A 26,717-nucleotide genomic window follows, 5' to 3' on the forward strand; every position below is an offset into this window, starting at 1 on the left:
TACGCGTTTAACTGTGAAACTTCCTTTTGAAAATATATATACTTAAATAAAACATTTGTGCTGTATTTAGCAGTAAAGATTTCCTTCTATTTTAATAGCTGAAGGACCGTCTTCTCTAACTACATATGTGGAGTTGCCTGTATCTGTAAATAGATGTACATTCACCCAGCTAACTTGACCCACATGATGTAAATCAAACTGGATAAATACATAAGCATAGAATGAATTAAGTACATAGGACAAAAAATATACTATGGAATCTGACTTCGAACAACTATTTTTATATCTGAAATAAATTAATTCCCGCAAAAAATCAAGGTAATTTCAGAGTACATACCTGAACATATTTACCAATGACTTTTATGATTTCCAAATTAAACTGCTTCACTGGTGCTGTGGATAGGTCAATATGGCTCAGAAGACTATAGATGATCTGCAGTAAGGACTGTTGCATACTGGATAATCCTTTCTCTAAAAGCTAAAAAAAAAAAAAAATTTTAAAAATACATAATTTAATTAGGGCCTTTAATGGTAGCAAAAAGTGAAAACAAATATTAAAATATAGCTACATACATATTTATTTTCCTCTTTAAGAAACTTAAGTGTACCACTTTGTTTTTAAAAAATTTGTTTTAGCATTAAAAAAAAAAGTAATGCAATAGAACAATGTTCTCTGTCCTAATTAATTTTTTCCCGAATTCTGACATATTTGTTAGCACAGATCTAGAACACTTCCCACTGGAGTTGTTAATACAAATTCAAAATCTCAAAGCTGTATGAAAACCAATTACGTCTACACCTTAAAGAAAGCTGATAAATTAAATTTTATGGGAAAAAATGAGTACATATAAAGTCATTCATGAGAATGTACAAATATTTTTTTAAAATACATTCATCAGTTTGAAGTGATATACTTCAAGGACAAGGTCTACAAGCTCTTCACACAAGGTACTATTTTAAAGGCAGTTTTCCTGTATGAATGGCTGGCAGAATCATATACTGAATTCTATAATGATTTTTGATTATATCCTATGCAATACTTACAATTGAACTTTGAAATTATTTTTGAAGTTGTGATAAGGACATCTTAAAATGTGTACTTGGCTAAAAAAAAGTCTCTTAAAATTTGCAGTAAGCACATTTTGCTAATTCCAAGGCAGTATGTGCATTTTATGCATTGTGGTACAGAATATAAATATCTACTGCAAAACTACTACCATAACAAGGGATCTTTTATTAGAGGAATTATCATTTCAAGGTACATTTAAATTGCTGCACTCCACAATGGCAGTAGTCATCCCTTTTCTATAACCTAGAACATTTTAATATTATTCTCCCATTATGGAAGATGTGCTCTCCCCCCCCATTAGAATCACAAAAAATAAGGAATTGGCAATGAGTAAATGTGATGTTGATCAAGACTGTTAACATGAGACACACTTTTATTAAAAATTTACCTCTGCAAGATAAGTTACGAGGTTAAATGTAGCATCTGAGAAAGAGTCATGCAAATATCTACACACTACGTTAATCCAGTTAGAACAGTCTCTGGAATAACTGTGTGTACTGTATAAACTCATCATATGAGCCAGATTGGCAAGAGTTGGTGATTTCTCCTCTGCACAAACCTGAAAAGCAAAAGAGTATTTAATTATATTAGAAATGACAAATTTTTAACCTAAGCATTCACAAGTCATTATGCACTTTTCCCAGATTTCACTCTATTTTCTAATAACTGAAATTGAACTAATCACACAAGCAACGCGTACAGTTTCTGTTGAAATTTGTCTGTCAACATTCTGTTGAATGATGGTGGCATCCATGCTCCAAGGTCATTTACTACTTACAGCAAGCTTACCTCAGCTAGTGTCCCTAGGTAGTAGTGCAAGTATTTAAGGGACAGCAGTAATTTTTGGATTTGCATCAGGCATGTACTCCTTTGAGATGGCCTGCACACAGTTAAGTGATTTGTGTATCACAGTCTGGGCAACCTGAGGGCTATGACTGCACCTTCTATGACAGGCAGCACCTTCTCATTCCCCTTTCCACATTCTTCCTTAAAATGCAGAGGCCAGCATACCACTAAGTCTGGCTAGAGATTGTTGGTGTGTACCTTGTCCGGCTTTAACAGGTACTACAGTTCAGAAATATTCCAAGGTTAATCACTGTGTGCAAGTAACAGAAAAAACATACTACCTTCTCTTCTCTACCTACCAGTCCAAAGGGTAAGGATCACTTCCTTCTCATAAGTAAATTAGGAAGTGTGCTTAAAAATTTTTAAAGTTTTCCTTTAAAAATATAAATGAAAAATCACGACAAATAGGAAATGTAGCTGATATCATTAATAAGGAAATTTGTTCTTTACATCAAAATTTCATTGAACAAGCTAAACATGTCTTTTCATTGACAAAGAAAAAAATGAGGCATTGATACGAGGTCCAACTATATAAATTAGGACTGGATCACATCTTTAAAATACAACCTTTTATAGTTATTTCTATATTACTATTAGAATCACATAAAAGTATTATGTAAGGAAGCAGAAAAACACAGAAACAATGCTGGTATAAACTCCTGGATACCTCTCCAAGCATCACTTTACATACCTTTGCTATCTTGTCAGCTGTTTCTTTACAAAACTGCGTTGGGTTATCAAAATGTTGGATCAGATGAGGAAGCAGGCACAAGATGTTTAGAGGAAATCCTAAACACATACATAAACACAGTTATATGAGCCCTAAAGATTCTTAATATAACTTAATTTAATATGGAGTTATCCGGTATTTAAGAACCTTTACAACATGACATATACATCCACACAGATAAAAAAATTATATATACACATACATGTAACTAACTGTGTATGTATGCAAAATCTATATAAATGTGTCTGTGCTGGGTATAAATATGCATAAGATGAAAAAATCATCACCAGACCAATTAAGCAAAACTCATGAAGCTGGACAGCTTTAGGCAGTACAGTCACATTGTTTCTAAAATGTGTAAATGTTTGAAATACTACTAATTGAGCTAGTTAGCATAAAAATGAAAAATAATATATGTGCTTTTAAAACTCACTTGTAAGCAACTTTAAAGTAAGTTAATAGTCAACAGATACAGTTTACATGCAGTATTTCCTGGCAGATAATCATAGACTGTAATGTATTCCCACTATATAACACTATAATATCGACAACTGCAAAAAGCATTTAACTGAAGGTTGGGGGGGGGTTTAAGACAAATGCATGACTATTACTGATTTTGATTACACATAATTTGAAGAAAAAATGTTTTCATACACATACTTTTAATAAAAATACCTGCTAACTGAGAAGGATCCACCAAAGCATGCCTGGAAATTGTGATGAGTTTACTGAGGAGATGAACTGTCATTTCTTGAGTAGATGCTGAAGTAAAGCCTTTTAGGAAGAGCTGCTGAAGGCCTGGAAAGTTATTCCATTTCAGTTTATTCTGCACCTTTTCTATCTTTTCCCGACTCTCTGATTTATCCAGAGGCAAGTGAATAAGAAGCTTGTTGAGTAACTTGAGAGCCAAAAGGTATTCATACTCATAATCTGACTCTAGCAACGAAGCTGCAATCCAAAATATGGTGGCCATCAAGTTGACAGGGTCAGTAGTGGGCTGCACATCATACACTCCTCCCTCTCTCAGGGAGGAAAGGCTTCTAGTCCTGGCCAAACTTCCACTGTGATTTATTCTTCCATCCATTATATCCAGTGTGTTGCTTCGTCGACGGTCACCTCTCCGTTCATTGACTAAATTCAGTCTCAAAGAATTACTCCTTGTATTACTGCTGTAGTACCCCAAACAACTGCCACTATTAATGGGACTTGTGCTTAGATTTATCTGTCCAGTGCTTTTCCTATTAGCTGCATACTTGTTTCCCATTACAGAATCATGGTATGAGGTTCTAAAATAAAGATCAATATTACATATTACTACATGCAAAATACTTTAATAATATACAGTTTAGAAAAAGGGAAGAAAGCAAAAAGGTGTTACACTAATCACATATATACACACACAGTGAGTATTCCACTTCCATCACTGTAAGAGTATTATAATACAAAAATAGAGAATTTCTACATATGAATAAAATATCCTTACAGCATAAGGACAAAACTGTGGTATTCCACTACCTCTGCTCCCAGATCTATTTGTTATAATCCCAGAACATCAAAATAGTTCCATAAGAATTCAGTAAAATTAGCCTACAGCACGTAAAAGATTATCTGTAAATGAAGATCTAGCATTCCAACTTACTTATAGATGTGATAAAGGTAGAGAAATTAATGAATTAATAAATGAAATTATTTAGTTATTACTATATATTTCTCTGAAACATCTGGCCTAGTAAAACTAACACCTTCCAGTTCTGATACTGAAAAATTGAATGTATTCCTAGAAATCTCAACATTTTCAAAAACTTTGCCATTAAGTCAAATAAATAACGACGTCTGTACATTCAGGCATTTTTTCTGTTTGATAAAAAGTCATTGAGCTAACCACTCAGACTGTAATGGGACACAAATGACTCAAGACTGTTCAGTTACACTTCTCTCATACATGGACAACAAATCTGAGGCCTAAGACAGACTAATATTTGCTGTAACTGAAGAAATTTTTTCTGTATTAATATTGGATTAAAAATATTTGTTGCAATACAGGAGTTTTCATCTGTGAACCTTAAATTATTTTAGATTAGCTTTTACCTTCATTATACATGAAATAAGATGTAAAAACAAGACACCCCCCCTCCAAAATTACTTTATTGTTCAAGGTCAGTAGAACCTGATTAAAAAAGTTGTAGATGTACTCAGTGCCTTTATTTTTGAGAAGTTTCAGAAGAACTGACAACGTTTCAGAATTGAGCCACAAGGAACACCTTGAACACCTTTTTTGTTTTTTAAATTGGACCCAAGAAGGTAAGTTGAAATGTTAGCAGAGATCTTTTTCAGAAATCTAGATTCTTATAAGTTTTGCTTGACATAGAACGATAAACATAAAAGAGCAAGCAATTTTGCTATAAAGATACAACTATTCTGCAAAGACAACAAGAAATTATTTCACTGCCTTTTTAATACAGATATTTAATAATTCAAATGTATAAATACATGTAATGTAGCTTGACTCATAAAAGAACTTACTGAGAAAGGGCAGAAAGTAGATCATAATGCTTCATGGTTTCAGCCAATGTATCAATAGCAGACTCTAAGGTCAGAAGCAGTTCTATGACAAAACCCTGGGGAAAGACACAGGTCATTATAAATTATGCAGTAGGCACAAGGAAGATCACAGAAAATCTACTAATTAGTGATAAAAAATATAAAATCAGTATCAGTAAATGTATTATTATTTCATGCTTCAATTAGAACACAGTCCTAATGAGACAGCTCAAATTAGCAGCATAGCTTCAAGTCAGGGAAAACTTTAATTCATTTCTAAATATTCACAGAATTCATTCTGGTTTGCACTGTTTTTAAGAATGGACTGAAAGATGGAGTCATTTAGACTCTCATTTTGCAATATTAAAAGTTAGATCCATTTTTAGATGTATAATGACAGTAAGTCAGGTGGCTGTTAACACTTTATAAGATTAATAATAAAAGAACACCTAAATTATTTTTTACATGGCTGATCTCGGGATTCTCTACCTATGGAAGAGAAGGTGTTTTCAGGAAAGAGATATATCAAATTCTCTGGAAGTTGCTATTGCTGCAGAAGACAATGTGCACAGCTCACCTTTTCATCATTTCATTACATGAAAATTCAGAAAGTATCACGATTTTTTGTTTTGAAATTTGAAGTATCTTTATTTAAAAATAAAAAAACACTGAATAAGAAATGTTTTTAAGTCTTACTGTCATTAAAATAATAACGCAACTACGTTATTTAGACAAACTTAGCTTTCTTGTAAAGTGAGGGGAAAAGTTCAAATACCTGAGCTTCTTCTCCTGCATCTCCCACAGTTTCTACTAGTCTGGAGAGAACATCAGAAAGTGTAGATGCAGTAAGAGGCTGCTTCAGAGCTCTGAAAATCTGAAAGGACCTCCCAGCATAATGTCGAGAGGAGCATGAAAGCGCAGTTTGCAAAGCAACTTCACTGAGACGATGTTCCAATTGAAGTCCTCCTATAAGAGCAAATAAATACTCAAGCAACATAATGCTTCATAAAAACCAAAACCATGTGAATTCAATGAAGAGTAAATTGCCAAAGTCGTCATTAACTTTAAAATACTCTCAACTTCTACATTTTTCTCAAAGGACTATTCTCTTAAAAATCTTTCCAGGCATATAGACTTGTATTCCATAATTCCATATTCCACTGGAGAGACTTGCAGAGTATAAAAGATTTATGATTTGACTAGTAAGTGTCCACAATAATTTAATTATATATCTTATCTCATTCCTAAAAGATTGTATTTAAGTCTGTCATAATAGAAACATGAACTGAAGTGTGCAATACACAAGAAAAATCCATTATTTAGAAGCAGTAAGTGATCACCTAGAGTTATTTTATAGATAACCTGCAAATCTACAGGCTTTCAAAAAAATTACTTTAGTTTGCAGACTTGGACATTCCATCATGCACTGACTGTTTTCTAACCTACCTGAGCTAGACTGTTTAAATATAGACACCACATGCTTTAAAAACACAGTTAACTGTTCAGCACTTTTTATATTAGGGTTCTTGGCCGAAACATCTTCATGATTCCAAAGTGGGCCTCTTTTCCTAAAAATATAAAGATAGAGTAAACAAAATATAAAAGTCTTTTTCATCAATATTACCTAAATGTTATTTTAACTTTAAGGTTAACTGCAAAAGAATCTATTTACTGCAGGAAAGAAACCATTTAGAACTGTAGACACCAATGCAAAGTAAGTTTGACAACTTCCCAGTATTGTACAAAAATATACAAGACAAGGTGAAAAGCAATATATCAGATCCAACTGAAATAACAGCATAACTAACAGAGAATTCTGTTAGATATTATTTATTTATCTAATAAAGAACCAGTACAACTTAAAACAACCTCCTTTCTTCCTATCAATACATCGTGCTACTCTACATTTAGGCTCATGTAAAGCATAAGTAATCACAAGCCTTGAGAAACGTGGGATTTCAGATTTACACAATCTCGAGAGCTTTATATAAACTACCAAACAAATGGCATAAGTGTTGATGGTTTTAGAAATGTTCTTTGCCACAAATCTTTAGTTTTTGAATAGCCAGGTCTCTACTACTAGGTAATCCATAAACTCCAAACCAATCCTGCAGATCCCTTATCATATTTATGTATTCCAGCTTTAATTCTTTAGATGGAAAAGGGAATTCTATAAAACTGTGTGCCAAGCAAAAATAACAGACCTGTGTAGAACATGGCAAGGACTTTTAAACAGGACGTGAAAGGGTGGCCAAAATTCTCTGAAACTGTTAGAAAGTCAGAGTTGTTTATAGGCTGTATCATATAAAATCACTTCAGTATTAAACTATCTCTTACTGGTGATAATGCAGAGACAAAAATCAGACAACGTGATGCTAAATAGTAAGGGCTTTGACATATTTCCACAAAAATATGTCTTGATAAAAATGAAAATTGAAATCTTACCTTGAGGTAATAAATTCTATGAGGGTTTTCACTTTTTCATCCTGCTCTACTGAAATGTCAACCTCATTGAGGATTGTGGTGTGCAGATGAGAAATGGCAGCACTTGTGTTTCCTAAACTGATGCTAGAAGAGGTAGAACTTGAACTAAGCCCTGAGTCTGTCATTGGGGAGGGCTGGTAATCAGGTATAAAATCATGAACACCTGCTGAAATTAAAATAAGATGATTATGCACTCTTAAGTTGACAGTTAATATTAAATACATAAAAATTGGTAACTTAGCAAATGTAATGAGAATAATTTAATGGATGTAATCATTTCAATGAAATCAACAAGTCTGATATATGCGAAGTCTTCACATGACTGTACCCTTAATAAGGAACTGACAGATCCCTTTTTAAAACCACTGTATTATATTTGATTTTGTATTGGTAGTATGACAGATCAGCAGCCTCTGAGGCATCTCATCTTATTGAGATAAATGTTATAAACTACTTCCTAATAATGCGCAGATAGCTTTTTTTGTAAAAACTCAGTCCCAGCATAACTCACAGCACTTCAAATCAGTGAATGCTAACTATTAGCTAGTGAATCAGTACTAAGCAGAGCCCCTCTGGCTGCACAAATTTTCTCTGAACTTAGCTTAATCTTGCTGCTGCCACATTTTTCACTCCATGTAAAGAACCACGTGGCAATAAAATACAACTGCACTATCTATGAGGTGCTGGGAGAAAATAAATTGGCAAGGAAGGTGGGTCACAAATATCTGACTGTAACAACTGTGAATAAGCTTAAGACTCACTGACATCCACCACAAATTTTCACTCTGCAAAGCCACAGGGTATTAGCAGGTTCAAATAAAATTTAACATCCGTTCATCTGACCTTGTGCTAGGCATGCATACCTGTAATCACCTTCTCTTAATCAGCAGCTAGAAATGTTTGATTCTGATCTTATTCTAGTTTCTATCAGACATTTTTGTTTTAATAATAGCAAAATACTGTGTCCAATTTAGACAGACCTGTAAATAGTCACCATATAGGTGCATCGGTACAGTTCTGCAAACAGGTTTACATAATTCTTTCACTATACTCACTTTTTAATTCCTCATTGCTTTGAGTATCAAATTCACAAAACAGATGAATATTTCTGTTAGTGACAAAACCACTTTTGATGTGATCAAAACAAAACAGATTGTATAGCAATATGCTGCCACCTACTGAAGTAATATGAAATACTAGGTTTTAAAAAAATGAACTATTTCGCACTTCTTTAGAAACGACAATAGGCTCACACCATCAAAATATTCCTTTATAAACTGTATAATTACAATATTGCAATGTTAAGGAGAATATTAAAAGGTAATATCTCAAAAGAGTATTCTGATAGCCTATTGAACAATGCAATTACAGCTGACAAAAGTCAGAAATTTAGTTGCTATAAACACATAAGAGATGTATCTTCTTGGGTTTTGATTTCGAGGGCATCATAAAGACTTCTGTATTACAGATCTGAAACACAGAGCTCCCTCTGTGCTTTCTGCTACTATTTTCTACTTTCATTCAACTGGGCTCCCTACTCCAACTGAGCACAAAGTGCCAAGTGAACCATATTCATTCTGACTTAATTAAAATCTGAAGAAATACATTTTAATGCCAAGGCCTCAGAAAAATATTACAAATAACAGAAATTTTAATAATGTCTGGAAGAAAAGATAATTTTCCATGTCATTTTAACAAGCAACACTTTTCAATCTAAAGCATACCTGTGAAAGTATAATCTAAATGGGTTGTTTGCTTGACAGTTAGCACCCTGGACTCATTGAACTCTTTGTTTCTGAGCAGGACAGAAGCAACAGACTGAACATTACTGCCAGATCCCATCACTATCAGTAGATGTAAAAGCAGTCGTTTACAATGCTCATAGACTTCAGCATGACAGTGGTCAAAACCTAACACAAAAAGAAAACAGAAAAGCTTTATTACATTCTCACTGAGTTAAATTATTTTTAAAGAATCGGTATTCAAACATCTGTTACACTTTACCGAATAATAGATACCTAATTCACTAAACAGTGGTTTTTCAGTGTTTCAATATAAAAACAGAAGCATACAGTTTAAACATGAATATATCCTCTTGTTTCTCACACAGCAGTAAGAATTTAATCTGTGCTCTGGAGGAAAATTACTACACAGAGAAACAGAAAGAAAAAATTTGAATTTTACTGTGTCTTCTACAAGGAGAAAGATGTAAAAGTGGCTCCAACAAAGTGCATTTAAACAACTCCAAACCCCCTTTTAATTATATTAATATTAATCAAGCTGAAAGACATTTAATTGATTCTTTAAAATATTGTAAATATTAACAAACTAATGAGATTTCAATACTATGGCAAACATTAATTGACATGTGAAAAAGAACAGCTACATAATTAGCTACAATTTCTAAGTTACTAGACATATTCCTGTAAGAATTTATTTACCTATAAAAATTGCATGAAGCAAAAGATGCAAGTATCCTCCCCATTCCACCTTTACACTGTGGTCAACTATCAAGTCAGTCAAAAGGATCACTGCTATATTGCATCTAAAACCAAAAAAATCATTTTTTAGAAGAACATAACATGAACTTTATGAAGAGCTGCAAAGAACTTAACATACTACTAATCAGATTTCTTTCTTAAATCTATATACATCCACAAAGTTTTATTATAAGGGAAAAGATGAATGCTCATAATGAAGATGGAAAAACTTCAGTCTTCCAAATTAAAAGGCTGAGAAATCTTAAACTGCTAGACCTGTAAATAGAACTGCAGAAAACAAAGGTACTATCTACTTTCTTTAAATCTATTGTCTTTAATTTACTATATTTGTGCAATACAAATTAAAATGTCAGGAGTTGCCATCAGCACTGTTAACAGAGTTACCTGTGAAGTGACATGCACGGAGGAGAAGTTTCAGGCAAGTAATCCACCAGTGGTGACCAGCAACCTCCAGTAGGTGGAAAAGGTAAAGGCTCTCCTTGATTGTGCTCCATTACCTTCAACCGCCAGTTTGAATACAGAGGCATTGAATCATCTAACACAATAGATAATTAAACCAGAAAAAAAAATCTGTATTATATAGTCTTCTAAAGAAATATTTTTAAATTCTGAGAAAAGCTGAGCTGAAAAGCTGAGATCTGAGAGTGGGGAGGAGGGGGAACCAGACATAAACAGCAGTAGTTGTGACACAAAGTTTAATTAAAAAAATTAGTGGTTATTTATTTTAGCATAAGGATGATTCTACAGAAGCCACACACATAACAGAGTAAGATTTAGATGAACAGTTTCCTAAAAACAATGGATTCACATAGGGAACATGTGCACACACAAGGAAAATAAAAGGCAAAGTGATCTAATATAATTTCCTTGAATTTTAACCTCATGTCAGACTGGGAGTTAAGGCTGGGTCCCAGGATCAATCTGAACTCATTTTGAAGAGCTGCATTTCATTATATGATAATTCTCAAGAGCAAGCTATTTCTCAAGAGCACCACTGTACAGGTCCTGCTAGCAAAAATCCACCAGTTCTACATGTCAGATGACACTGACCCGAATCAGATACATGGGCTAACTCAGAACTTGCCACCTTTACAACAGCATAGCCCAATTCCACTGCTTGACAAAAGTAACTGCTCAGAAAATCAGTAAATTTGCCAAGAAAACACAGAAAGACATTTAGCTTTTGATTAAGCAAGCTTCAAAAGTGGAAGAAACACATCAGCTATTTGGTATGAGAATATACTGTGTTACAGATACAAAATATTTTTCTGGTTTTAAATGAGATGTCTTGGACTTCAGAATGATCAGTTAAGGCTAGAAACAAGAAGACTGCCTCAACAGTTCAGTGTTGCAGTGATTCTACCAGTTGTCCTTCTGAAAATGTATCTGTAAAAGTTTCAGAAGTTCACACATGTATCAGCTCATTATCACCTTCCTGACTGGAAGTGACAAACTTCTTACTGATGGAACATGTGAATTATCATCTGTTTCAGGATACTCAGTGTTGCTATCATGAATAGCACACAAAGATGAAAATGACCACGACTATAATATTGGATATCACCCTTCCAAGCAGTAATAAACACACCGGCTGCCCAGAAGGTCTACCAACCTGTTACTGACCCAAAGTTTAACAGATATGCATCAGAATGCCCAGCCTTTATGACAAACTCTGTAGAACACATTATGTTCCACTGTCTTGAAAAAGGCAATATGAACCACATATTCACTCTAACCATTATGGTCTGCACAGAGTAAGTCATTAAGGAGTGCAGAAGGAGATTCTAATGGATTCTGTTGCTTCAGTACATCATTGGACACACTGAGTTCCATACTGACAACATAATGCTCAAAATGCAGAAATTTATATCCTGTTGTTCAGTAGTACAAGAAAGGTAAGGAAAAGGCAGTACTGTATCATGTGCTGTACCATATCCAAACAACTTAACTGATCACAAAATCAACTGTCAAAAAAATTGAGTTAAACCTAAGAAGGCAGTCTATGGGAGCACTATGATGATCTGGATCAGACTGAAATATATCTGATAATCCCATGCAGGGTTAAACTATGAAGTAATTTTAATTACTAACAGGTTGTTAGCTGAAATAAGAGTTTCAGTCAAATGAGTACTCCAACAAAGCACACCGAACCCACTAATGTAACACATTATTTACTGTCTGACCACTGTCCTCATTTCTGACTGATTACATGACCTGTTTAGCTTTCCGTAGCATTGTCATGATGATTTTCTATCTTAGGCACTGGTAAAAAAGTAGCCACAGTTAATAAGCCTCCATTAAAGGAAAGTCTCCAAAAGCATATGGAGTTTCAGGAGAAATTTCTACCTCTTTACTTACCTCTGCACCTCAGAAAAAAGAGACCATAGATCACAAAAAATAAAACCAAACCCAAACCACATTTTCAAAGCAAACTTAAAAATTAGAGGTACACAACAAGATCTTCTTTCACCCACTATAGTTTCCTTTGCTATGGCTTCTTAAAAAGTTTTGTGCCATTTTTTTAAACAGGCCAAGGACTGCTATCATTTAAAAGCACAAGTACTTCTAAAGTTTTGGGGTTTTTTAAACTTGATTTTCTGTCATCTTTTTCTTCATTCATCTCATCTTCCTCCTGTTTCTTCTGCCTATCTATGGTGTTGGTACTGGCAAAGAAAACAGAGTAAACCCACTTCATTTTGGAAAATGTTCACAACTCATTCCAGAGGACAAGGTAAGGCAAGAATGTGTATTATCTTCTTTGGACATTCTATTGTAATCAAATATATGCTAGACTTCAATAGCAGTACTAAGACCAAGGAATGTGAAAAACTGTATTTTTGATAGGCTCATGTAAAAACCACTGATAATGTCTATTTTCTCATGTTCCACAACCCTTACCAAAACTTATGAAAATTTTGTTTTCTATATGTATAAATACTTTTAAATAAAAATATTACTTTTTTCCTCTTCGTATGATCCTCCAGAGCTGCTGCTGTAGCGAGATTCTAGTCTGTGGTGCTGGCGGTTTAAGTTACTGTTCAACCCGCTGTAGATGTCTAGATGCACATAACTGTAAGAACAAATAAAGCAGCACTAGTAACTGACATTCTGTGACAAAAATTAAACAGGGTCTCTCAGTAAAACTGTATGTCAATAAAACTGTTAAGCAAAAATATTTCATCTTACAAAGACAATCAATATGATGCCAAAGCATCTCAGCTGTGTAAGACACACCTCCCATAGCAATGCCACATAAGGGGATTCAAGGAGATAATCCACTACAAATTATACTTCTGTTTGATCATTTCATTAACATTTAAGCACATGAAAATACTTGTTACCATTATACATAAGTAAGTTCTTCTCACTCCTGAGCAAAATAATGAAATCTCTATTTGATCTGGCACAAACATATACACACACAGAGTCCAAGACTCTACCTTGCTAACCTGATAAACTATAAAGAAATCAGAAAAATGAGAGTGCTAAAAGCACAATTTCCAAGCTGTTTCTACAGAAGTTTCTAAAATTCTCTCCTCCTGGCAAGTCCAAGATATACATGGTATAGCTTATCAGAAAGCATATACCCTGGGGAGGTGTTAGACAACTCTACAGCACATGCCAAAAATTGCACACTTTCAAAACTGTCTTCATTACTTTACAAGTTTCTTTAACACCCAGCCCCCATAGAAGTCAAATACTTGTCTGTGTCTTCTTAGGCTGAATTCTGAATGACACCTCAGATTCCACAGTTCAGTGGTTTATTTCCACACAGCACCCACCCCACCCCTCAATTTAACTGAAGTACTGGGCTTGTCTCTAGTAATGTATTTACTAATCTAACTGTATTGACATCATTATCCTAGGGAAGAAAAATAAGTGTTCAACTGGGAAATTATATTGGAAATATAATCACTAGGCTCTCAAACAAGACATCACAAAATAGATTGGTTTGTGAATTTACCACACAGTAGATACTCTACAGTAATGGCATGTGTGCATTTTTTTGATGTGCACACTTTTTCTCATGCTAATTATAGAATCCCTACTTTCTTTTCACTTTAAAGTTAGCTATCTCATATTTAACACAAAATGAGAGTATGCCCACAGTCAGCTACTGCTGAGCTCTGAGTCCACAGGCTGACTAAGTCTATGTTTGCTTTCCACCACCCTCACACCAGTACCACTGTCTGTCAAATTTCTCCAAAAGACTGTACTTAAGCAACTCAAAAACTGGGGAGGGAGGCATCTATTTTAAAGCTAGCTGGAAAGGATCAGATACCAGGCATGCCAATACCCTAACTGGGAGCACAAACTAGATTTCAACACATGGGTACTGTTGATTTCTGGTGAGCTAGGAAACCAATTTGCAAATTGGCTACATTACTAAAGTAATATCATCTGCCCTTGATGTATCCATATCCTTCTGCAGTATATTTTTTCTTACATAAACATATACAATCCAGTATAATAGGAAGCTAATTCAGGCATCAATAACAACACAGCTATAGCAATACAAAGCCTGATCTGAATTGGTCCCTTAGTTTACTCAGCTTCCTCTACAGCTTTTTGAGTTCAAATTACAATTGAGGCTGCTACTGTTAATCCCAAATAGTATTCCAGTTCTGTTGTTTAAAACTTATAAAATTTACTGTCACGTATTTCCTGCAATGTAGAAATACCTGGAGCCACTGAGATGCAAGTATTTATGGTACCTACCAGGAATGCCTGTAATTCAACTAGTAACTGCTCTTTGAGGAGATACTTACTTCTCTTCAATATTGTCTTTTATATGTTTACTGTCAGGGTTGCTGTCTGTGGGAGCTACCATTGTATTGCTACTAGAAGTGGTACCTGTGAATTGTGAATAAATAAAAGGATTAGTCAACAAAAAAGAAAAGCAGTCTTAAGCACTACACGATGAGCCTTATTTATTGTTCATGCCAAAAGCCCTAACCAGGTTTAAACTACAGCAACTTGCACAAATACAAACTGAGCCACAGAAATTACTTTCACATGCAAAAGAAAACCGTTGTTTAGACTAGAATATTCTGAGCTGCTACCATAATTTCACTAACTGGAAAAACAAAAATCCTGTCCAGGAATTTCTGAGTCTTTAAGGTAAATTAAGCAGAAAGGCCCATTTTTGAAGGAGGATTTAGAGACCCATTTTTTTTTCTTTCCTGGATGCTATACATCATAGTAATGCGTAAAATGTAGTTGGACTTCGGTATACAGTTAATTCAAATGACAAAGAGATTAGAGATTAAAATCTAACAGCCTGGAGCAAAGCTTGTATCTACTTCTTTTTAAGAGAAACCTCCAAGCATCACACTGAATAGATAAACACAATCAGAAATAGTTTCTCACCTTCCCCACATATTTTGCTACTCTCAACTACACTTAAGTGCAAGATGACCATAGGGTTTTTTCATACTTTTTAAACACTTCCATGAACAAGTGTCAATGCATCCAGCTTGTGATCCACATAATCCCTCTGTGATAGGCCCAGGCTGCTTCATAACACTGACAGCTCTGCAGCACAAAAGTTAAGTCCTTGCTTAGATACTCTCCCATCCATGTCTTCTGTGGCTCACTTCAAAAGATGCTTCATGAGGACCAGACAGCTTTTCCCCACGTTTTTCAGCACTTCTTTTTTTTCAGTGGGGGGTTCACTTTCATCAGTGATGACTGATCTATTGTTATTTGTTAATTATTTCTAAATAAATTCTACTAAGTGTACTTGAATAAATTCCTACAGATGCAGCTTGCATCTGTAACAGAACTTAAAATATAACAACTTACATGGATTTAAAACTATGTACGTTTTCCCAGCTGTTTGACTGAATTGACATAAGAGTGATACGGTGAAGGTAAACAGTGGAAGATCTGAACATATACGAAGTCTAACACATATTAATACAAACCTGCTCCTTGTGAACCTATCAGATGTTCTTTAATAAGGACTCTGGGTACATAAAAAACCTGCAAATCTTGTAAAACAAACTTTGTACATGAATTTATTTTTAGAAACAGTACATCATAATCCTATTGAGAATTTACAGATGAACTCCAACGTTACAACTGATTGCTAATAGCATGTTTATCATCGGCAATAATAAAAGTTTAAGTTAATAAAATCTCACCTGAAGTGACAGAGGGGATTTTGTAACTGGAAGTAATGCGGTAATATGGTGGATTATCCATATGTGTGACTCCTGAACTGACAGGATCTGTAAGCTGAAGTTCACTCACCAGCTCTTCTAGCAGTTGCATTGTTTTATCTCTACCCAAGTAAACAATAACTTTTTTTACCTGCCATCCAAAACACAAAGTATATTTATATAAGATAGTATGTACATAAATTTCTTATTGCAGTGACTTGATTTAAAAAAAAGGAAAAGAGATTTGAATACTGCAACTTGTAAGAATCAATATCTACCTGTACTACAAGTGAGCATACCTGAAACTTACTGTAGTTCTCAAAGCAAACAAAATTGCTTTCACAGCTGGCAATAGAAGCAAGCACCAGAAACATATCACAGGAGTAAGAAAATAAGTCTTCTGAGCTCAATGACAGTTATTCAAGCAGGAAAAGATTTTCTTACAAAGGTTTTAGCAACATCTGTGATCAACACTGGAGCAAATGTATACTGATACCATTTATTTTTGATTCTTCACAGTTGTGTTCTACACTCCTTCTTTTCCAGCAGGCATCACATTTTTCCTCATGCTATTCTGCAGTGTTCTCACATGCTTTGATAAAAAGTAAAATTGGTTTTGAGGTGGCTTGGGGTGGAGGTTTTTTTTATCTTGGTCATGTGAAAATAATCACACTGCCCCTACGTGGCATGACAGGTGCTTTATTTTACTGTATTATCTGTCTGCTTTTTAGGACTATCCTAAATTATAGCACGAGGGGAAAAAAAAAAATCCATATATACTCTGGTAAGAATAAACACCTTACTACAGCAATATTTTATTAAGCATATAGCTATTAAGGATTCTCCACTACATCTTACATCAGCAAACTAATATTCGTCACTGCTAAGCAGCAGCAGATGGCTCCTACTCAAGTGATTACTCTAGATATCCGTAAATTCGTATTTTTTCTGACATCTTATTGAGTCATTACTGCTCAATGATTTATTTCCATCCTTCTGATAGAACTCAAAGATGAATGGTAAGCAAGTGATCTAGGGCATCTGACTTGTGGAATTCCTTTGTCACCTTTTTCAAAACATATACATAAAGATTTTGGGCTGAAACATTAGGCTAGATTTCCTGATTTGCAATGACAACTACTGCCAATCAGCGAAGAACTTAAGCTGTCCTTAGCAAGAACTTAATAATATTATAGGTGTTGATTGTTTACTTCATAGCAAACAGGTTAGCAAAACCTGTAATGATTTTCTAATAAAAATATTACTTGTAGAACTATCTTAATTCTTCCTAATAACAGAGACCAACTGCTGTAGTAGATTTGTGTTTTATGATGTGTGTATACTCCTAATAAAATTAATCTAAATTTAGCAATCAAGCTCTTAAGTTTCCTTTTTATGACAAAGGAACAAAAAAATGCTAAGACAGATGTAGACATTTTAATAAGTCGCTTCCATTTTTTATGATTTACACACTAAATAAGGTCTATGCTCCACATAGGTTAACCTGAATTTTGACACCTCGTAACTGATAAGGTGGCTAGTGGATTGTTTCAGACTTATCACCCCGACTAAATTGCAATAATCAGGAAGGCTATCCTTTCTGGTCTATCTCCTTTCTCAACTCCATTCCGTGAATGCCAGGTTTAACTGAAACCGATACCTAAATTTCAGTGCAGATGACCAAAGTAACTTAAACAAAAGAACTGAATTTGATCAGTTCATAGTATTTAGTGGTCATAAAATAGGGGGTTAGAGATTTTGATACTAGAAATCCTACCTCACATTTTTGTTGGGTTGTCTTTGCTGCTAAACACACAACTAATTTTTAAACTATCAATAGCACTAAGGAGAGACATATCATATACTCACATAAGGCAAAAGGCTGGGTTCACTGTTCACTCCACAGATACTGATCAAGAAGTGCAAAATTATTTTCAGATTCTTTGGCCAGCTGTCTGCCAAAGTAGTCCAGACATTTTCTATCTCTGACCAAGCCACTTCATCACCATACTAGAAAACAAAATAAATATATCTCCTGAAAACTCCAGTAAAACCCACTATATTTGAAAGTGATCTATATTAACTAAGTAGGACAGGCTCTAGAAAAAGGAGACATAAATTGTGTAAGAAGCCGTTGCCTTTTTAACATTCCAGAATTCTGGAATTATTCCACATTCTAGAAGTATTTTCCTTTATAGCTATGAATATATAAAAATATATCTAAAACTTATTTGTGCATATTATATATTTTATTTATATATTCATAACTCTATACATTACATAAGTATACAAATATTGATTTACATGTGAATTTATTTCTATTTTACTATATTTATTTACATATAAATTTTAAAAACTATCTAAATTTAGCAGACATTCTCGCAGTTGCTGACAATGCTAATAAAATTCCACAAACCACAGACTTCCAAGACTTTTTAATTTGTAGCTTAAAACGTGATCTCTCAGCAGCAGGATTCAAAGATACCAAGAACTGGCAGGAGCACCGCATGTGACCAATACTTTTCCTCTGCTGGAAGTGACTGTCACAGGAAGGAGAAGGCTCTATCAGCCTCTGGCAACAAGACTGGATCCAAAACTCCACTTTGAGATCATAGGTATACAGGTGACTTGGTATTATCTATCCAGTTAGACATGTATATTGCAAAACAACAGTTATAACTGTTATTATATATAATAATTAACATTTATATTATGTATTTTCATAATACCTCATAACTATATGGTGTAGTTTGGTGTAGTAAGTGACTCAACAAATATGAACAAGAAGTCTTGAAAGTTTGGTAGCACAGTATCTCTGAACAGTACTTTCTCATGCAACACAACATTTCACTGGAACAAGAGAGAGCATTTAATTAATTAGTTTTACCTTTGCAGTCATATACATCAGATTGTTCAGAACCATAGCTGTAGCCTGTGGTGATCCCCAGCCTTCTCCTCGTAGCCATCGTCTACTGTTCACCATTATTTCTCTGTCTTTCAAAGAATCTTCTTCATCTTCATCTTGCCGACGAATGGTTGGCAAAGGTTTCAAGTCTACCAACTCAATATTGTTCATCCATGGCAGCAGGTAATGCAGCATCACCTGTCTCCCAGCTGGGTGAGCTGTTTGGATTCTCTGACTTACTTCTGTCATTCAAAAATTAGGTACATACATGAATTGCAAAACAATAATGAGAATTGTTTTGGTAATAAAAACAACAACTGTAAGTCCAGTAGACCATACTGATATAAAGTAGTGCTGATACAGACATAATTTTTGTCCGACCAGTGCCATTTCATAACAACTAAGTGCGCAGTCTTCAGTAGAGCTAACTGAAAACATTGTTGACAAACAGTATGTTGAAGAAACCAATTTGTGTACGCATACACACATATTCCTCTAATTGGAAGAGGGAACTGAAAACCTTGAGCATGAAAAAATGTACCGACTTTGTCAAAGAAGTACTTAAAATTATTTCTTCCTCATACTAGCCCTAGTACATTTTTTGAACTGATGTGAGAGGTTACTATTTTGGAATTGTTTAAAAATTCTATGGAATCATATTTTTAAGCAATCTACAGTAAATAAGAAAATGCTAGAAAGGACAACAGAATAGTTTTTACAAACAGTTGCAAATTATTTCTCTAATGTGATTTTTCATGGCTATTAGAAAGTCAGGAAAGTATCCTTGATTCATGTTGCTTCCTCTTGAATATATTTCAAATACAAGTCAACAAAAACTGCCACTCAGGAAATTCCATTTTCTACATTATGATGTTATTCTTTAGGGAATTACATATAAATAAATTATTGACAAATAAGAGTTACACATTTTGTACAATGCTTTTGACCAAATTAAGGTGTTTTTTTTTTCTTTTGTTTGTATACCATACCTGAGAAGATAGCAAGTGTAAGTTCAGGATAAGTCCTTGCTAATTCTTCAGACAGTTGATAATATGACACAGAATACAGATGTGGTAAAGGAGAAGGCTGACCCAAAACTCCATCCGTCCGATGAACTTCCAGTTTGTGAGCATAACGGAACATCTTTGGTTCCAAGATCTACAACAGTAATGTTCAAAATTTGAACTGAAGTATAGAGCTACAATGGAAATCATCTTTTAAATCCATGTATCTACTATTATGTAATGTTTCCTATCCATGCAGTTCTCCATACATATACATCGAAACTGTGGTAATTTCATAGAAGACTAGAATCGCTACCCTTAATGAGTTTCCAGCAATAAATTTCAAAAATCTGCTTTCATAAAATACTGTTTTAAAAATAAATTTATCTATAACAAAATGTCAATTACTATTGAACAATGGTATTTTCAAATATCATGCTCATCTGTGAAACATAGACAGGAGCAACAAAATCTTTACTGTGGCAGAGATGTAGCAGGCAACTAAAGCAGTTTGATAATTTAGAAGTCAGTTTTGGCTGACCTTAAGCAGCGGTGTTCATCTGAGAAGAAAGATGGGGATGACAGGGAAGGTGGTGTGAGCACTGACATATCGTGACTTTGGTGGGGACTTTACTGTTGATTTTAGCCAACCCTCCAAGACTTGCGGTCTGAGCCACAAGAGCACAGATTCATTTATTTATTCTAAAAAAACACTAATGTTGCTTGTAACATCAAGTTTACCCCTACATGATCTTGGAAATTAATATACAAAAGTAAATTAAACAGCTAACAAGACCTTCACTATCATCTCTCCATAGAGGTAGATAACAAAATGTTTGGCATTAATGCAAGAATCAGAAAACCGACTGCTACCCCAGCAATAAAGGGAGAGGAAGCAATATACTTCTCTCTGAGGTGCTTTTGGACAAATGGAGCTATATAACCCTCTGTTTCAAGGCTAAACCAGAAGAATCTTGATTTAAGTTCTGTCTCTTGAAGAAAGAGAATATTATGAAAATACAAGTCTTGAGTGCTTAGTTCATGAAAACAGACACGTTTCCACTGAAGTCTATTTGTGCCAGGAAAGGATCTGGCCTAACTATATACTAAAATAAAGGAAAGAAAAGGTATGTTGTATTTCATTACTGAAGGGACAACTCAATAGTAACAGATTTTTTTTTCAAATGCACAAGACAATTCTATATTTAAAAGAAAAATAAAAAATAACCAAAATTGGCTTACAGACCTGTAATAGTTGCATAGCAACTTCATAAATAGCCCTAGTAGAATCAGCTGCTTTAAATAGTATCAGATTCAGAAGGGTCACTGTATCACACTGGTAATCCCTAGGGAAAAAATTGTAATTGTGAAATAAGTGAAATTACATTTGGCTTTTAAAAATTTGAATTCATTAAGGTTTATTTTACAGGGGATATGGCATGGGTAACATAAAATTTTTAAAAGTTTCTCTAGTAACACATACACTCAGACAGGGGTGATCTTTTCTCTTCAGGGGAGGAAAACCACCAGTTCTACACTAAAACACATTTTGAAAATTAGTTTGAAGTTCTGAAAAATGCTGTAGTACCTGTTTTGGAACACACTGGCTATGGCTTTAAAACAGCCAGCTGCTACCCGCTTGGAACCTGTGTAACACCGGTCTACAGCCCAGTACATGAGGTTACTCTGGTCAGGGTTGAGTTCCAAGAGCAGCATGACTGCCTCACAGCCTAGCTGGTGAACCTGTATTCCAGAAAAGAACCAATTTATATATAGAAATAAATTTTCAAAAGACCAACTTACAAAAATGGCATAAAATAGGGAAATAGATATTAAATTTTAAAAATCCAAACAACTGCAATACACAAAATTTGTTCCATCTAAAACCAATGAGACCACAGCTTAAAATAACAGGTAATTCTATCAAACTGTTTAATGTTCAACTTGCACACACAGTCATAAATTACTGAAGCAAATAACTAGATAGCTCTACTGACTTTTTTCTCCCCCTCAGTTCCAAGGCTACCTTGAGCTATTTACTATTTTTACTTGTCTGACTACAACCTGAACACTGACCTGAAAGCATCGGATACAGAAAAACACTTAAACATAGGCAGGAATTCCTATGGGATACAAGGGACAGATCTACATGTTGACTTGCACATTCTCTTGAATCAAAGTAGCTCACTGGAACCGTATTTTTATGTAGTCATAGTATTAGTGCAATGGAGGCCTTATTTTTTAAACCAAAAGGTTGCCTGACAGTTTAGATGTAAAGGTTAATCTTTGTAACTCCACATGACCCCCAATGGATTCACCACTCTCACAAGAGTTCATGTTCAAAATCTCGTCTCCTTCAAATTTCCAAAAGATCTGTTTGCTACTACAACTTAACCTACATGATTGATTTAAGAATGATACACAGTGTTTCACTCCTTGACCTTTCCTCTTCCATTCTGTTTTAACTATTCTTATACTGTGATTAGGGACTGTCTTCCTCAACAAGGTGAATATGCATACTAAGGACAGTGCAAAAATACACACAGCTAAAACAGATTTGATCTTAAGCCACTCTAAAGCATTTAGGCCAATCTGACAGTAGAACTCATTAAAGCTTACGTGGAAGGCACTGACAGTTGCAAACCAATGTTGATATTGCCTGTATTACCTTTTTATCTTGTGAATCCAAAATATTATCCAGCCATTTGTATAAATAGCCATCAGATGAGAGCCCGACGTTATCTGCAACAGGGCCACAACACAGCACAGCAGACATTGCCTTTAGGAAGTAATTGAAAAACGCCACATTTTAATAACTCAGATACAAGAAGTACTTTTACCAAGTCCATTAAAATATCAGAAAACTAACTTCTATTCAGTCGAGGGAGGAAAACCAAGACTAATAAAAAACTTTTAACATCTTACTTAAAAAACAAACAAAGCCATTTTTCTCAACTCCCAAATACAAGGAACTGTCAATACTTAAATGCTGATATATGTAAGAGTTAATATGTCAGTTTGATTGTTAATGTACTTTTACATGAAAGCCTTTCTCCTTAAGGATGTGAAGACTAAAGTCATGGGAAGTGAACACTGAGTAGTAATTTTAAGAAATTCCTATAGCAAGTGCAATAGTTTACGGTATTGAAAAAGTCAAACTGTCATAAATACACATGTAGGCCAAAGTAAATATGAACTAAGTCATGAATGGCAACAAGGATGTGAAAAGCACAACCAAAAAGCCCAAATGTTAAATCTGTATTAGAAAAGTCAACATTACAATCTATTTCCAAAATTCAAACAGTGATAAAATACCTTTAATGCACAGTATTGGTGTCTGTTTATTCTTGTGTTTCTGTCACTATATCTGTCCAGGGGAGTAAACATGATACTAAAAGGACCTGCCCAATGACTGAACAACATAAATAGACTGTGGCGTAGACTCTGCTGTGGAAAGACACTTCTTCTCTGGTGTACTGTAAGAAAAGCATGCAGTTAGATACACTCCTCTTGTCATTCCTTAAAATAAAGTACGTAAAACAGAAACAGACCCAAACAATGAATTTAAAGGAAAAAACAATGTAAAGACAGATTATTTCAACATCATAATAGCTAGATGTAGGTTTACTACTGTACAAGATTAGTCTACAGAATTTAAATGCACAGTCAACCAACAAGACTTTTGTTGAGTAAGAAAAATACTTGCATGCTTCTGAACGATACCAAAAATCCCTCTTAAAAACTCATGTTGCTTCAATTATTTTTATGAAAGTATTCTGAAGCTTCAGAGAAAAAGCGGATTTTTGTTTAGATTTTGGTTGGTTGGTTTTGGTTTTTTTAAATGTACTGCATATTAAATATAGTCATCAGAAGTTATTAAAGGTTTTTTACATACCTGGAACATTCTGAATGATATTTGCCACTAAGGCACTAAAATGGCATCGAATATCTTTCAAAGTATCAGAATCCTTTTCATTTTCTGCTTCTAAGAGTTGTCTTGTTAAATCGACATACTCAAGTAAAGTGTTGTTGAGGGAATGTGTTTCATTATCAAGGCCACCACTTGCACTTAAAAATAAAATTTAAAAAAATCAAATAGTATGATAAATACATACAACAATTTCTGAAAACAACTTTTTTTTTCTTCTTTAAAAAGAACCTTCAACCTCATCGCTGCAAATATTTAATTCAAAGTTATTTCTTTACCCAGCTTCTATTTTAGTGTTAAATAAGACGCTCCAGTGAAAGCAAACTAATATCAAGACTCACCACCAGAAGTCACCCACCATTTCACAGGATTAGCTCTTACACTGGGGACAAGTGTTAAAAATAATAATAAACAAGCCACTCTCCACCCCAAACATTCAAATTGTAAACCAGAAAAAATAATTACTACTACTTAACTATAGACATCAATATTACATATGGATTTTGGGGAGTTAGTCAAGATGTTTATGAACTATTAGCAGAGGAAAGCAATTTATTCATTTTGTATCTTTATTTCCCATCTTCCTTGCTTCAGCATCTGACTAGATGTCTGTACTAAACTAAACATGGAGATTAAAGACTGCATGATTCAAACCTGCCCTCCTTTGAAAAACAATTGTTAGAAGGGTGTTGCCTTTCCTCTCAGCTTCCTCCACCATCTTTCCACATTTGTATGGAAGACAACTAAAGAGCATGCCTTGCACACCAAAGGCAAGATAAGGAGGTTTATGGTAGCCCTTAATTGCTTGCTCGCTTCCACCACAGAGTCAGTCTGGCCTCAGAGAGAAAAGCTGACAAAGTTCCAGGGTGCAGACTGTGGTTACGAGATATTTTACATAAGCTAATTAAACACCAGCGAGTATCCTAAAAGATAAGAAGGAAGAGTATGATTTTAATGGCCACACTCTGAAAAATCAGCATGCTGAAAGGAAGAAAGGCATTTTAGCAATGCTTCTGAGGCAACATTCTCAAATATAATGTAGTAGATTGCTTAAAGATTGAGAATTTCACACTGATTGTATTAAGGTTTACAAATAAATGTTTAAGTATCATTGTCTAACAGAATAGGAGGAGCTAACCTAACCATATCCTAGCCTACTTGGTCTAACACAATTCCATCTGCATAGAAAAAAATTTCGAAGAGACCTATAGAACATATGCCAGAATTTTAAGTCTTCTTTCAAAGTGTCCCTACCAAGTAGGGCAAACTAAGGAAAAATGCAACCCGGTTAACCTTCTGCCCTCAGAAAGCAAAAGGTCCAATATTAATCAGCAGCAGACTTCTCTGCACAGGACACACTGACAAGCATCAGGAGGTCCAGGTGAGGAAGAATTCTAGACTGATTATAGAATAGTTTTAACTTGTGTTTTCTGATTTGCATAACTGGTGTATGTTTGAGCGCACACAAACAAGAAGGAACGAGACATACTGCCTGTTCAAAGCAATGTCCTGGGGAATAGCAGCATTTTAAATAAGAGACAGATCACAGTGATAAAGAGCATGGGCAAGGGAGGGATTAGAAAGTCAGCAAAATTCCCAGTTTTATAAAACCACATCTATTTATTTACTGGCATACTAAAACTCACTTAAGAATTCTGCACGCCTGTTATACTGGGTCATAAGAATACTAGTGACTTAAATCAGAAGCATGAACAACATCATCTTGTCAGTGCTGCCCCTACCTGTGACTAATGACACCAGCATCTGCCAACAGTTCAAATATTCGTACTAATTGTACTCGTAAAATATCTCGACGCCTGCGCCGTTTCATGTTCTATTCAACAAAGAAAACACAAAATTTAATGATGCAGAGGAAAAAGTATAAAACTAGCATGGTAAGTAAAAGCATTATTATAACTGTACTACAACTGGCATCAAATTATCAGGGGTGCCAACCTTTTAAAAGAAGTTACCAAAATTACTAGCAATTTTAATAAACCAAACAATGAATAAAGTTTTTCCCTGTTGCAACTCCAAAATATAGGTGTGCTGTTACATTTATTATCAAAATAATGGTTTTTATCAGTCTCCTGTTACAAAGCACAACATATAAACCAATGAAGTTATAAATGCCAGTCTTTTTACATATTTTGACGAGGTGATTCTGCCCCTCTATTCCACTCTTGTGAGACCCCACCTGGATTAATGCATCCACCTCAGGAGCCCCCAGCATAAGAAAGATGTGGAACTGCTCAAAAGGGTCCAGAGAAGGCCACAGAGATGATCAGGGTGCTGAAGCACCCCTCTTATGAGGACAGGCTGAGAGAGTTGGGCTCAAAGAAGACCCTATAGTGGCCTTCCAGTACTTAAAGGGGGCTATAGGAAAGATGGAGAGGGACTCCTGATCAGGGAGTGTAGTGATAGCATGAGAGGTAATGATTTTAAACTGAAAGAAGGTAGACTTAGACTAGGTAGAAGAACATTTTTTTACAATGATGGTGGTGAACCACTGGAACAGGCTGCCTAGAGATGTGGTAGATGCCCC

The 26,717-nt window shown here is 34.7% G+C and overlaps 1 protein-coding gene across 15 annotated transcripts in view; it reads right to left on the bottom strand.

Annotated features, from left to right (window-relative positions):
• The window catches only part of FRYL (FRY like transcription coactivator), a 168,898-nt gene that overhangs the window by 34,394 nt on the left and 107,787 nt on the right, over positions 1-26,717 (bottom strand). For 12 of the 15 annotated variants that reach the window (XM_026846615.1, XM_026846614.1, XM_026846611.1 and 9 more), the window contains 23 exons: positions 25,915-26,006; positions 24,140-24,312; positions 23,560-23,720; positions 22,913-23,023; positions 21,833-21,987; positions 21,491-21,590; positions 20,230-20,398; positions 19,223-19,482; positions 18,205-18,345; positions 16,318-16,486; positions 14,941-15,025; positions 13,129-13,241; positions 10,556-10,706; positions 10,112-10,215; positions 9,395-9,580; positions 7,632-7,836; positions 6,633-6,754; positions 5,962-6,152; positions 5,169-5,263; positions 3,321-3,931; positions 2,607-2,704; positions 1,458-1,628; positions 338-478 (listed from right to left, as the gene is read on the bottom strand). In XM_026846615.1, the coding sequence (XP_026702416.1) occupies positions 338-478; positions 1,458-1,628; positions 2,607-2,704; positions 3,321-3,931; positions 5,169-5,263; positions 5,962-6,152; positions 6,633-6,754; positions 7,632-7,836; positions 9,395-9,580; positions 10,112-10,215; positions 10,556-10,706; positions 13,129-13,241; positions 14,941-15,025; positions 16,318-16,486; positions 18,205-18,345; positions 19,223-19,482; positions 20,230-20,398; positions 21,491-21,590; positions 21,833-21,987; positions 22,913-23,023; positions 23,560-23,720; positions 24,140-24,312; positions 25,915-26,006 (3,804 nt within the window). The remainder of the gene's footprint in view (positions 1-337; positions 479-1,457; positions 1,629-2,606; positions 2,705-3,320; positions 3,932-5,168; positions 5,264-5,961; positions 6,153-6,632; positions 6,755-7,631; positions 7,837-9,394; positions 9,581-10,111; positions 10,216-10,555; positions 10,707-13,128; positions 13,242-14,940; positions 15,026-16,317; positions 16,487-18,204; positions 18,346-19,222; positions 19,483-20,229; positions 20,399-21,490; positions 21,591-21,832; positions 21,988-22,912; positions 23,024-23,559; positions 23,721-24,139; positions 24,313-25,914; positions 26,007-26,717) is intronic. The other 3 variants (XM_026846616.1, XM_026846617.1, XM_026846603.1) reach the window with 1 other exon arrangement.

Source organism: Athene cunicularia (genome assembly GCF_003259725.1).
Source record: "Athene cunicularia isolate RWA chromosome 4 unlocalized genomic scaffold, athCun1 chr4_part1, whole genome shotgun sequence".
NCBI lineage: Eukaryota > Metazoa > Chordata > Aves > Strigiformes > Strigidae > Athene > Athene cunicularia.